This window comes from Pleurodeles waltl, chromosome 4_1 (assembly GCF_031143425.1).
Source record: "Pleurodeles waltl isolate 20211129_DDA chromosome 4_1, aPleWal1.hap1.20221129, whole genome shotgun sequence".
NCBI lineage: Eukaryota > Metazoa > Chordata > Amphibia > Caudata > Salamandridae > Pleurodeles > Pleurodeles waltl.
The window spans coordinates 46,010,435-46,023,999 of NC_090442.1; the positions used below are offsets into that span (position 1 = coordinate 46,010,435).

Consider the following 13,565-nt stretch of genomic DNA (forward strand, 5'->3'; position numbering starts at 1 on the left):
ATTTGGCAGAGAGATATCTGTCACCATTCTGATGGAGTAACCCATCCACTGAAATGTAAATCAGGCCTTTATACTCTGCAGTTGTAGACCCAAACCATGTTTAAAAGATTACTTGTCTGAATGGGTAACTAGGTTGTGCGACTACTTGCTAAATATGTGAGGAGCTGTATCAGCCCCTCTATGGGTATACCAGGAGATGTTGAACTAAGTATGCCACTATATGACTGGCTCTTTGAGTAACTGTCTGGGTGCCTAATTATGTATGTGAGAGTATGTACATCTTACTTACTAGCTGTGTTTCTTAGTACAGGGGTATATTGTGAGTACAGGGGTATGTAACTGTGTGTGCAACCTGCTCTGATACCGCAGGATGCATAACTGCTTTCTAGGTGTGTCATTGAATGTATAAATGCCTCTGTCGCTGTCTGACTGTGTGAGTGCCTGTATGCTTTTGTGAATAGGTATGTCAGTTGTAGTAAAGGTGGAAGACTGGATGTATAACTGGTTGTATGGCTCCATAAGTGCACGTGTAACTCAGTGAAACTTAAAATCACATGTCTTCCCTTCTAAGCACAAAGTACCTTACCCCAAGGCTTACTTACAGTCTAGCTTAGGATTGATTTGTGTGTAGTAAAAGGAGAGTTTAAGGCTTGGCAAAGTGGTTATTAATGTCAAGTTCAGCTTGCAGTAAAACTGCACACAGGCTCTGCAGTAGTAGGCCCGAGCCATGTTTAAAGGACTACTTCTCTGGATGGGTGGCTAGATTGTGTCAGTAATTGACTACATATCTGAGTGAGGGTATCAGTCCCTCTGTGGGTGTGCCATCAGATGCTTAAGTATGCTGGTTTATGTTTGGCTGTTTTAGTAACTCTAAAAGTGTATGTAAGAGACTGCATGAACAGCTTACTGGCTGTGCTGGTGACTAAAAGGGTATATAACTGTGTATGAAACTGGCTCTGATTCTGCTGGATACATAACTGCTGTCTGGGTGGGTGTGTGCGTGAATGTATAAGTGCCTCTTTTGCTGTTTGACTGGTTGTGTGAGTGGCTCTATTATTTTGTAAATAGGTCTGCCAATTGCAGTAAAGTGGATGTATACCTGCCTTTATGGCTCTTTAAGTGCACGTGTAACTCAGTGAAACTTAAAAGCACATCTTACCTTCTAACCACAAAGTACTCTGCCCTATGGCCCACCTACAGCCTACTTTAGGGATGACTTGTATGTAGCAAAATTAGAGTTTAAGGCTTGGCAAAGGAGTTTTAAATGCCAGGGCAACCTGCCATTAAAACTGCACACAGAGGCTGTGTAGCAGTAGGCCCAAGACATGTTTAAAGGGCTACTTGTCTGTTTGGGTGACTAGGTTGTGTCTGTAATTGACTACATATCTGAGTGAGTCCCTATATGAGTGTACCACCAGATGTGTAACTAAGTATGCTGGTATATGACTGATTCTTTTAGTTAGTCAATGGGTCTCTAAATGCATATGTAAGTGGCTGTATGAATGGCTTCCTGTCTGTTGTGTTGGTGAGTACAGGGTTATGTAACTGTGTGCAAATGACTCTGATACTGCTTGATACATTGTTGTCTAGGTTTGTCAATTTATGTTTTTGAGCCTCTTTCACTCTGGGTATGTGAATGGCTGTATGCTTTTGTAAATAGGTATCTGAATTATAGTATGGGTGGGAGACTGAATGAATAACTGGGCAAATGTGCCTTCAAGTGCACTTGTAACTCAGTAAACTGAAAAGGGCATGTCTTACCTTTTAAGCACAAAGCACCCTGTCCTATGGCCTACCTACAACCTAGTTTATGGGTGAGTTATGTGAGGTAAAAGGAGAGTTTAGGGCTTAGCAAAGTAGTTATTAGTGTCAAGTTGACCTGGCATTCAAACCACACACACAGGCTCTGCAGTAGTAGGCCTGAGCCATGTTTAAAAGGCTACTTGTCTGGATGGGTAAGTAGGATGTGTCAGTACTTGACTACATATCTGAGTGACTACATAACTGAGTTAATACATATCTGAGTGACTGTATCAGTCCTTCTATGGGTGTGCCCCCAGATATTTAAGTAAGTATGCCAGTATATAACTGGCTCTTTTAGTAAGTCTATGGGACTTTAAATGTGTATGTAAGTGGCTGCATGAATGGCTTACTGCCTCTGTTGGTGAGTACAAGGGTATGTAACTGTATGTGCTACTGGCTCAGATACTGCTAGAGACCTAACAGCTGTCTAGGTGTGTCAGTGAATATATAAGTGCCTCTTATGCTCTCTAACTGGATGTGTGAGTGGCTGTATGCTTTTGTAAGTAGGTATATGGGTTGCAGTATGGGTGGTAGACTGCATGTATAAGTCGGCGTAAAAGTCTGCAAGTGCACTTGTAACTTAGTAAAACTCAAAAGGATGTGTCTAACCTTTTAAACACATATCACCGTGAGCTATTGCCTAATCACACCCTAGCTGAGGGTTAAATTATGTATAGTAAAACAACAGTGCAAGGCTTGGCAAAGGGGTTTGCACTGCCAAGTCGAGCTGGCAGTAAAACTGCACACACTGTCTCTGCAGTAGTATTTTCATCACATACCCTCTATTTATATTCCCTTTTTTATCAATATGCTGTTCACTTTCATTCACCTTATATACACTCATGCCTTTTGTAACACATTTTAAAATAAACTACATTTTAATTCACATACCTGTTAAGTGAGTTTGTTTTTCTGTATACTTGTCTTTCAGTAACAGTTAGAATTTTTTCTCACTGAAACTGTGCAAAAACCAAGTAGAAGAATGGTACACCACTCTCATATAAGGTAACCATTAATGGCAACCTTTTCAACTTTGCTTTCATGGTTACTCAATCTGAAAACCAATCACAATATCCCTTTCATATTTAACATATGTTATACCACTTCTGACTGTTTACTGGAGCTAACACTTTAACACTCCTCAAAAGATATCCCAATTTGATAGGGGTTTTGGGTGGATCTGCCGCGGTGCTCAGCTCGGCCTCGTGTGTGACTTTGCAGCAGATCCGCAGATCCACATGGGAGAACAAAAATAATTTTTGCTATCTGTTCTCAAACAATGTCATTCCCACTCCACTTTCTATAAATATACTTATTCGGCATTTATTGTACTAGCACTGTGAATTTACATTTACAGTACAGTCATTTTAGTTCCCTTCCCCCATGCTCCTATAGGTCTGTAACCATGGTAACCAATTTTGAAAGATTTTCTACTACCTCTAGGTCACAAGATCACAACAGTTTCTGAGAGCAGCATGCTTACTTCCAAACAAAATGTAACAAGTGTAGTTGAATGTTTGGAATTATAAACATACCCCAACACCAATACTTTTTGTTATTTCTCCAAAGCCAATCAGACATCTACTTACTTTTCTTGCAATATCACTACGTACTTTGAAGCACACGCATATTTACAACAACCAATCAGATGTGTTCTTATAAATGCTAACTTGTAGCTTCCATTTTAACTACATTTCACATTTAACCTTGTCCTGTGTGGTCCTCCAGCTTTCCTCCGAAATGCTCAGAGAGTGGTTTGTGGGTCATAGCTTTGTATTTTGGGCCAGAGAGAGTGCTAGGAAGAGTGGCATTGACAGGGACCTAGGTTTACCTAGACAGGGTTAAAGTGGCATTAATTGCTGCCTTTGCTTGAAAGCATCAAGGATTGCCAACACCTAGATCTCAAGATTGTGCAGTGTGGTGACAATGATCTGGGAATGGTTACTGGGGTAGGATTGGAAATCCTAATCAAAGATACCTTTGGAAAATGAATGGCACTTTTCCCACACACTGCTTTTGTTTTTTCTAACATTTGCCAAAGGCAGAATTGGAAGTGGTCAAGTGAATTCTGTCCACAAATAGACAAATCCAGGAAACGTGAGAAACATGGGGGTGTAAGAGTGGATGTGAGAGTGTCTGTCTGGGTCTGTATGGGTGTCAGGTGGGTGTCTCACCATACTGACCCAGACAGAACTCGATTTGTGGCGAGATCTGCGGATCAGCTCGTGGATTTACACCGCAGACTGTGCTGAACTCCGCAACTAGATCCACGGGTATCAAAAACTGTAAAAACAAAAAAAAGGTTCTATGTGTTTTCTGGCCATTATTCACAATTCACAAAACTTTATTTAGGCTCACACGCTCTCCGACCTTGCGGTCTTCCTCAGAGCCACATAATAGTACTGAACAAACTTCATTTCCTTAAAAAACACCCACACCACATGTGAGAAACATAAACAAAATACAGTCCTGCCCATGATTAAAGCATGATGTGATCCTGGAAAAAAGCTTTTCTTTTCAGCATACTCCTAATAAGTAACATAAAACTAAATTCATCCATATACTTGAAAAAATGGCAAGTGGCTAATTAGTACTCTGTAGTTATAAAAAATTGTTATGAAGCAAATTAGCTGTACAATTTCCAGCCAATCACAGCATTCCTATTGCCGTGCAAGTTCACGAATATGCAGTGATCATCCTGAAAACGTTGCAACTGATCTGTGGCCCTAGATAAACAAATGTATTTCCCCTTTAATATCTCAAAAACTACTGAATGTTTTTACACCAAATATACAAAAGCGTAATATGTGTGCCTAAACCTACCTTTCTGCCGAATTTGTAGTAAATCAGTCTAGCAGTTTGGGATGTAGTCATGTTCAAAACTCCTATGGGAATTAACATGGGGAACTCACTTTTTCTAATCCCCACCTTCTTCTGGGCCCCCGCTTGATGGATCACCCTGAGACTTTTCATGCACAATAAGAATCACCGGCACACTTTCTTTTAAAATTTTATTTTTCATATATATTTTTTTCACTGAAAAAAACAAAGGTTACAGGTACATTATAGTTAATGTGAGCCATTTGAGGGGTGCAAGTTGTAGTTAGCTGAGGTACCTGCTGAATTTCTATGGTTTTGTGCGTGTGAAATGTGAGCCTAACTATAACGTCCCGGTAACCTTTGGTTTTTTTCAGTGAATTTATATGTTTTTTTTAATTCTGTGTCATTGGGTGGATGAGGGTGTGAGTGGGTCTGTGAATGGATGTGTGAAGATGTAAGAGGGTCTGTAAATGGTTGTGTAGGAGGCTGGCTCTTTATATAGTGTCCGAAAAAGGCATGCATTGTGCAGAGAGACCACGCAACCCCACTTTGGTATCCAGAGGTAAAAAGTAGACCACCTATTGCTATATTTTGTTTGGTAGTGTGGGTGCGCAGTTAGGCTTATCTTGGAGATGTGCTACAGATTTGCTGTACTCACAGTACTAACAAATGAGGACACACTCTAGAAAGAATAACTCAAGACCAATTTTCAAAAATACTTCAGATGTTTTTAAACGTTTTAAGACCAAGTTCATCAAAATCGGGTACTTTTTAAGCTATGATTTTTCAAAGTTTTGCAAAAATAGTCTTTTGTGCGTAATTATGCACCACAGGAATCAGCCAATGCTCTCACAAGTGTCACCTTCTGTTTTTAGGTCAAGGTCATCGAGATGTCCTGTGGGCCAGCTGGAGAAGTTTGGGTGGTTCCCGGTTCAAGTGGAAGCAGCGGCTGAAAGTATTGGAGCTGGTGCAGAACGGAAAAGGGGGCCACCTGGAAACACACTGCACAGGTGGACTTAAAGGTAGGTTCGGTGTGTCACATTGGATTGTAGAGGTTGCAAGAAGTTAGGGACCCCCTAGAGCACAGCTGGTTTTCCGATGCAGGTGCCAGGGAGGCTGGGTGCAGTGCAATTACGTCAGCCAAGGGTTGTGTGTCAGTGAGCCCTTGGAGCCAGGTGCAGGTCACTTTGGGGGTGGATTGCAGGCCAGCAGGGCCACTCTATGGGTGGGCTTTGGGTGTCCTGAAGTCCCTTGACTGGTGCTTGCTTCTGGCCCTCGGAGTGTCCGGAGGGGACTTTTCTTCTGGGTGACCGACGTTAGGGGTCCAGCACCCCAGGCAATGGCACCACTCAGCTACTGAAGGTCACAGTGGCACTAAACTTGGCACACTGGCAGGGTTTCTCCTCTCGGTCCGTGGGTGAAATTCGGTCAGGCCACTATGTCCGGTTCGTTGTCAGCAGCCGGTCAGTGAACTAGATTTCACTCAGAGGGAGATTCTTGGCGATTTTCAGAAGGCTGGAGGTTCTCTAGGGTTTCTTAGTGTCAGTCTGTTGTCCAGTCGACCCCTCAGCGGCAATTGTCGAGTCCTGGGTGCAGCAGGCAGGGTTTGGCACCTTTTTCTTCTTGCAGCAGGACTTCTGTTCTCGTGCCTTGGTCTTCTTGTGTCTGTCAAATCTGGTCAGCAGGTCTAGGGATGCCCACTAACTACTGCATTTAGTGAGTGTTAGGAGGAGACCCTGGTAGTGCCCAATAGGCCACCTACCTTTCCTTTTAATTTCTCAAAAACGACTAAATTGATTTACACCAAATAAGTGAAAGCACAATCTGCATAACGAAAGCTAGCTTTCTGCCAAATTTGGTGTAATTCTATCTGGCGGGTCAGGCTGTAGTTGTGTCCAAAAGTCCTATTGGTATTAACATGGAAAACACAACTTTTTGGACCCCCCCCTTTTTTTTTCTCAGCCTCCACTTGACGGATCACCCTGAAACTTTCCGTGCACAATAAGAATTACTGAGGCACTTTTTTGAGGGAAAGTTTCATGAAGATTCGTCTAACAGTGGCAAAGATATAGGCAGGTCAAAAACTGCTTTTTCTGTGGAAACATGGTCCTAACTATAATTATCTGCTGGCAACCACCAGTAGGATATATATATATATACATATATGTGTATATATATATATATATATATATATATATATATAGATTCAGCAGTTATAGTCATTGTTATCTCAAGTAACTATACCTTGTGCCCTAAGGTAACTACAACTCATGCCCTCGCCATGCACAGTGTTCTAATCAATATTTTCACTTGAAATGGTAATAAAACACAGCACTTCCTTGTTATCACTCTTAAAGCACGTATTTTAAAGCAGTAATACGCTTCATGGGTCCTCCGGTGGTGGGGCGAGCCTGTAGTCATATTCCCACCAAGGCGTGCCCCCAGGCCGAATCACCTAAAGGGACTTGTGCCCTAGGGTAACTATTACTCGCGACCCCACCAAGCCCAGTTTTCTCCTCAATAATTTTACTGCAAATTTTACATTGATATTATCAATAATGTTATCAAGTTAGGGCATGAGTTATAGTTACTTGAGATAACCATAACTGCTGAATTTCTATGCTTTTGTGTGTGTAAATTCAGAACCCAACTAGAACCTCCCTGTAACCTTTGGTTTTTTTTTGTTGGTCTGGGAGTGGATGTGAGAGTGACTCAGTAGGTCTGTGAGTGGGTGCATGGTAACAGAGTGGGTCTGTGAGTAGCTGCATGAGTGTCTGAGTGGGAGGGTGCATGAGTGGATATGTGAGTGGGTGCGTGAGTGTCTGAGTAGGTCTGTGAGTGGGTGCATGAATATCTGAGTGTGTCTTTGACTGGGTGCAAGTATGCCTGTGTGGGTCTGTGAGTGGGTGCGTTACTCTGAGGGGGAGCATGAGTGGATCTGTGAGTCAGTGCATGAGTGACTCAGTGGGTGTGAGCAGGTTCAGAAGTGACTCAGTGGGTCTGTGAGTGGGTGCATGAGTGTCTGAGTGGGTCTTTGACTGGGTGTGAGAATGTCTTCGTGGGTATTTGAGTCCGTGCATGGGTATTTCAGCTTTTGTGAGTTCAGGAGTCTGTCCGGGATATTCACAAAGCCAACTTACACTTGCAAGTAATTTACATGCGTAATTTACTCCTACACTTTTGAGTAACTTTACTACTTTTGGCAAGTCATATACTTTTGTCCAGTAAACATACTTAAAAGTATACACTTAAATTTGTCCAGCCCCAGAAAAGGGAGTGGGGACAAATCCACAACTGTAGGTAACTTGGGTGCAAAAAGCAACACTTGCCCATAGAAAATAATGAAGGCATAGACTGAACATAAAACACAATAGGACATAATGTTAAATGAAATTACTTAAAATAGTTAAAAATAGAAATACAATACTTTAATATTACAAAAATTATAACACGTATTATTTAATTGTTATATATTTTAACAAAGTTTGTGAATGTGTAAATTAATGTAGCATTATTTAAAAAAATATATAATTACATTAGTTTTAATATTATACATCAAATTTGATAATTAATGCATAATTTTTTTTTACTTTCGGTGGGAATTATGTTATAATTGATCTTAATTTAAAAAAAAAATTAATATAACATATTTAAAACGTTTAAAGATTTATTTGAAAATTAAGTTTAGTGCTGTAGCACTCTTTATTTTGTACTAAATTTGAAATGAATATATAAAAGTAATTTACATTAATATTTAACATGCAAATATTTTTGCCAATTCACTATAAAGTTCAATAAACATTTCTAATTTTTCCGTAAGCTTTACCATAGAGATATCTCCACCTTGTCTGAGCTACTGAGTGTCTACACAGATCAAAACTGTGTTTTCTGTTGTATTAATAATACATTGTAACTGCAACATATTTCTTTTTTTTGTAAGGAGAGGTCTGTGGTAAACAGAGTAGCAAATAAAGACCAAAGGTCCCTGGTATCAAAGCTTAATTTATGCCAAAACTTCAGAGTATTGTTTGAGGGTATCTGTTACCTACATTTTCATATATATAACTGAATACAAAATGTTAACTTACAGCTGTCACCTTTCTGTAAATACTCTTCCGTCCTCTAAAACAGTGTTTGGAAGTTGCTCAAGTGAAGTGAAGCTGTTAATACTTTTCTGCAGCAGTAACCGGACACCAGGGAAGGTGGGACAAACACAACATGGAGGAATGGAGATCTCCAAAGCTGCATTTTCCAAGACCTGTCCTTTTGGTTGCTTAGTCTGCCTTAATGTCTTAAAAGGCAATTATGCCCTAAAACCAAAACTTAATTCGAGGCATAACGGCAGAGTGTTGTTTGAGAGTGAAGTATAAAGAATAACTCATAGGAACATTAGTAAGATTTGTCTGTATCTCAATACATTTTATTAAACTAAAGTCCGCATTTCTTATTCACTCCTGGAGCCTGGAGGCGGCGGGTCTGTCAGCGGCCACCAGAGGGCGCTCCTCGCCTCCTGAAGAAATCCACTGAGCACGAAGTAGGAAAGGAAAAAGGGTTTCCTCTTCCGGGTCAACGAAGGCAGCGACAGCACCAGCTGCGGATACTGACATCATTTCCGGCCTTCCTTAGTGTGTCCGGCCCGCTGTCAGTGCCGCTTTTTTCATCCTGAGACTCTCGCAGACACCCCCTTTCAAACCCCAACCCCGCCACTGCCCCCCCAGCCCCAGGAGGAGGAGGGAGCCTGGAAATGTCTGCACGGGTTTCTGCTCAGGTAGGAGATTGTCAGCACCTTCTGCTGTGTTTGTAGAAATAGACTGAATAATCCAGGAGGAAATCTCTGTCAGGAGCCGGGCTGAGCTGGGCTCTTCTATCCGGGGACTTCTGGGGGCTTTCCTTCCGGCCCTGGGGGTGTCTGTGGGCATCACTCGTGGTAAAGAGGGGATCTGTGCGCTGCACTGTGAGGCATCTGTGCACTGGTGTTTACTGCACTGTGTGAATCGTTCGCAGAGTAATCTGTGCCCTGCACTGCTTTCTCCTACTCTGTGACGGGCATTGTCAGAAGAAGCAATCTGTGTCCGCTGCACTGCTTTTATACTACAATAAAAGCGGTGTTTACATCATGTAGGAAGTCTGCACTGCAAGAGAAATCTATGCATGCGGCACCACTTTTACCAACTGCTTTTTAAAACACTATGTGGCACGTTTTCGGAACAGATAATCTGTGCGTATTACATTGTTCTTTACTGCTGTATGAGATGTGTTTACAGAAGAGGAAATCTGCACTAGAAGCACTGTTTACATTTACAGGAGAAAATATGTTTTACTGCAGACTTCTGTTTTACCCCACTAGGCCGAGAGGCAAACTCTACGCTGGGGTTCAGATACAAAGGTTTATGTCCCGCTGCTATCAACAGCTGCCACCAACCTTCTGTCATGTCTGGGCCTGGTCATGGGATCAGTCATCACCGGTGTCTAATAGCACTCACTGGTGTTTAATAGGAGTACCGCTTTGGGTGGGCCCAAACTACTGCTCAGAGCCTAAAATCTGCTGGTGAACAACAGGCTAGCATCAGATAGGGCACTTGTCAGGGTATCTGTAACTCTCGTCACATGCACAAAATAACTTTGTGTCTGCCAGAATGATAACACAATGTACAGACTGTCACATGAACACAGGCCCAGTGACTTTTGACCATATACACACCCTAAATGTCTGTGCTCATCCCTTTATAAAGGGTCTGAATTTTGTGTGCTTGTCTGGATGGTTAAAAAAACAAGTAAAACCATCATTTACTGTTGGGGTGCACCTCGTTTGGAGCACTGTTCACACCTTGAAATCTCTTTACTATCGCAGGTTGTGTCAAGTGCTGTCTCTCTATAGAACTATGTCCCTCCACATAGCTGCCAAGGTATCAGATTGCTTATGTGGGACATTTTCATAGTTTGTGTGTTTATGCGTGACATTCAACGACCAATTGTGTGACACTTTCTCACGAGAAAAATCAAGTAGTGAAACCATGGAAACAGATAAATATCAGAAAACGTGCATTTGAGCAGCAAGAAAAACAAAGATCTTGAAACTCCTGCAAAGTACCTGAAACTTAAGGGCACTAACCTAGTGCTCGTGTAAGCTGATTGTACTGTAAAACAATACTGTAACCATGATATATAAAACAATAAACACGTCTTTCAGAGGCAGTACTTTATTAATGTTCTGTGCACATACGCAAATACACATGCAGTTAAATACAAAAAATATACACATAGATGCAAAACATCCAATGACTTCTTCTCATTACCACCCTCCAACAGTTCCACTCACCTCTCCATAGCACCCTCTCACATTAATTACATTTGTTTTCCAGCACTACTCATACCAGTGTGGGCTGTTCAAGCACTTTATATCACAGACATGTTATACAGAGACAATGAATCATATATGTGTGAATCAATCTTTGAAGTGTTACACACAATGGTTTTGTAAGGTGTAGGAATCGCATGCCATCCATACTAGTAGACAGCATATTTTAAGAGTGTTTGATGTAGAGAAGTACAAACTTGGGGCCTAATATGTCCCACAGTGGTTGGCTTTATTAATAAGAATGTTTTCTCTGCTCTTCTGGCAACATTAAGATGATGAAAGACTGGGGAAAAAAACATAACGCTATAACCTATACTTTGCAGTTTACATGCAGCTCTTTGATGACAGTTCCTAGCTCACTGTACCGTATCAGGATTGTAACTAAAGAACTGAAAGTAACAAAAGGATCTCTGTGACAAAAGTAGTTACCCACTGAGATGTCCATATAAAATAGAATTCTGCGATCTGCATAGTATACGTTCTTTGCAGCAGGTGTATTAACCATTTGTGTTGCTTTAAGGTGAGTCAAAACTGGCACTAGAGAAAACTATTGCATTCCAGCAGGAAAATTAATCACCAGCATTATCTTTGATTTACAAAATCAGAGTGACTGTCACATTGCTGGAAAATGACAGCTGCTGACTTGGGCTGGTCGATGTCGTCTGTCAAGTCAATGTCCTTTCCCCTCGTCACATTGGGTGCAGAGCTTGCCACCTCCAGGTCTCTCCTCTGTTAAAATAACTGCAGTGGTTGGCCTTTCTAGGGCACTCAGCCATACTGGGTGCAGAGAATGGCCTCTCCAAGTCTCTTCAACTTGTCACACTGAGTGCAGGGCCTGACCTATCTTGGCCTCTCTACTGTCACACAGAGTGCTGAGCTTGGCCTCAGCAGGTCTTTACTCCATTAGATTGGGTGTAGAGCCTAGCCTTTCTGAAGAGTGGGATCTAGAACAGTTGTATGAGCGGGGTACTAACTTCAGGAGTCCTCATTTTAATATCTTTCAACAGCATAGTTAATAATTACCAGTAATAACATTTCTGCTATTCCTGCATGGCTTTGAAGAGCATGCACTCCCTCAAATTCACCATAGGAAACATCAGTGTTTTGACCACCCTGGTCAGCACACACATCAAACATGTGTGCCCTGAGGCCTATCAAAAACAGGTATGAGCCACAGAGTGGGTCTTTGTGATCAGAGGGACACACCAAGTGCACCCTCCATTTGATGGGTGTGAATACTGCCGCCTCACCAGGCTGAAGAAGACTGACAGTAGCTGCCTTTCCTTTGTTTTAAAATGTTCTCCCAGCCCTCTGCACCCTGGTGTTTCGTGCTTCTATGGGGGACACGGATGTCATGTGATTGTTAATTGTGTGTGTGTAGGGGATGCCTCTGGGGAGCATACTTATTTTATTTATGTGCAGCTTTATATAGTGCGAACCAGGTCTACGAGTTCGCGTATCAAAGCTCTTTACAACAAATATGTTAGATATGATCAGTGTTTACCCTAAAGGGTATATGGTCTTGTAGGAAGCTGGCCTGGTGTGTGGTGGATACCTAAGGTACTTACACCTTATACCAGGTACAGATATCTCCTCGTAATGAAGTGTAGGCAGTGTCTAGAAGCCAGGCTCTTTAGAGGTAGCTGAGGATGAGCAGCCAAGGCTTATCTAGGAGTCTTGCAAAGCTCATGCAATACCATTGTAGTCACACAGCACTGACACACATGAAAGAAAACACTCAGTTGTACAAAAATAAAGGTACTTTATTTTTGGAACACAATACCACAAAATACTAGAAGGGCAACTCTCCAATAGGAGGTAAGTAATACACTAAATATATACACTAGCAATTAGAAATGGGCATAGAAAAGGTTAAAAAACAGTGCAAATAGCAATAACCAATAGTGACCCTAGGGGGATCCACACCCATATACTTACAAATGGAATGTGAATCCAGGACCCACACCTAGGTAAGTGGAATGTGTAGAGTGGCGCTGGGAGTACTAGAAAACCACAGAGGTAAGTAAGTTGGACACCTGGCAGGGAGGACCAAGAGGACTGCAGCTCAAGATGAGAGGCGATCCACGCAGCCAGTCCTCGTTGCAGCAGATGCCTGTGGATGCAGGGGAGTGACTCCATCACTTCAAGGGAGATTCCTTCTTCTTCTGCCGGGTGAAGAGTTGCTGTCTTCTGAGGATGCAAAGCTGGGTAAATGTTGCAAAGTCGGCAGGAGTCGTGGAAACAGTTGCAGAAGAATCTTCTTTGTGGATTGCAACCTTGTCGGTTCCTGCAGGGTCCAGTCACGGTTCCAGTGGCCAGAAGTCAAAGTGGAGGTTGCAGGGGAGTCCTGCTGGAATCTTGCAAGCCAAATCTGAGGACCCACCCAAGAGAGAGACCTTAAATAGCCCTGAAAGGGGGATTGGTCAGCTAGCCAAGTAAGCACCTATCAGGAAGGGGGGGGTCTGACTTCACCTGTCTGGCATGTCCACTCAAATGCTCCCAAAGTTCCCTGCCAACTTTGGAAACAAGATGGCAACTCAGGGACCTTTTGGAGGAGCTCTGGGCACCATCCCTGGGGTGGTGA

The 13,565-nt window shown here is 42.2% G+C and overlaps 1 protein-coding gene across 1 annotated transcript in view; it reads left to right on the top strand.

Moving 5' to 3' along the window:
• The window catches only part of LOC138286969 (zinc finger protein 208-like), a 183,059-nt gene that overhangs the window by 124,563 nt on the left and 44,931 nt on the right, over positions 1-13,565 (top strand). Inside the window, exon 6 of the mRNA XM_069227338.1 lies at positions 5,499-5,645. Coding sequence (XP_069083439.1) covers positions 5,499-5,645 — 147 coding nt within the window. The remainder of the gene's footprint in view (positions 1-5,498; positions 5,646-13,565) is intronic.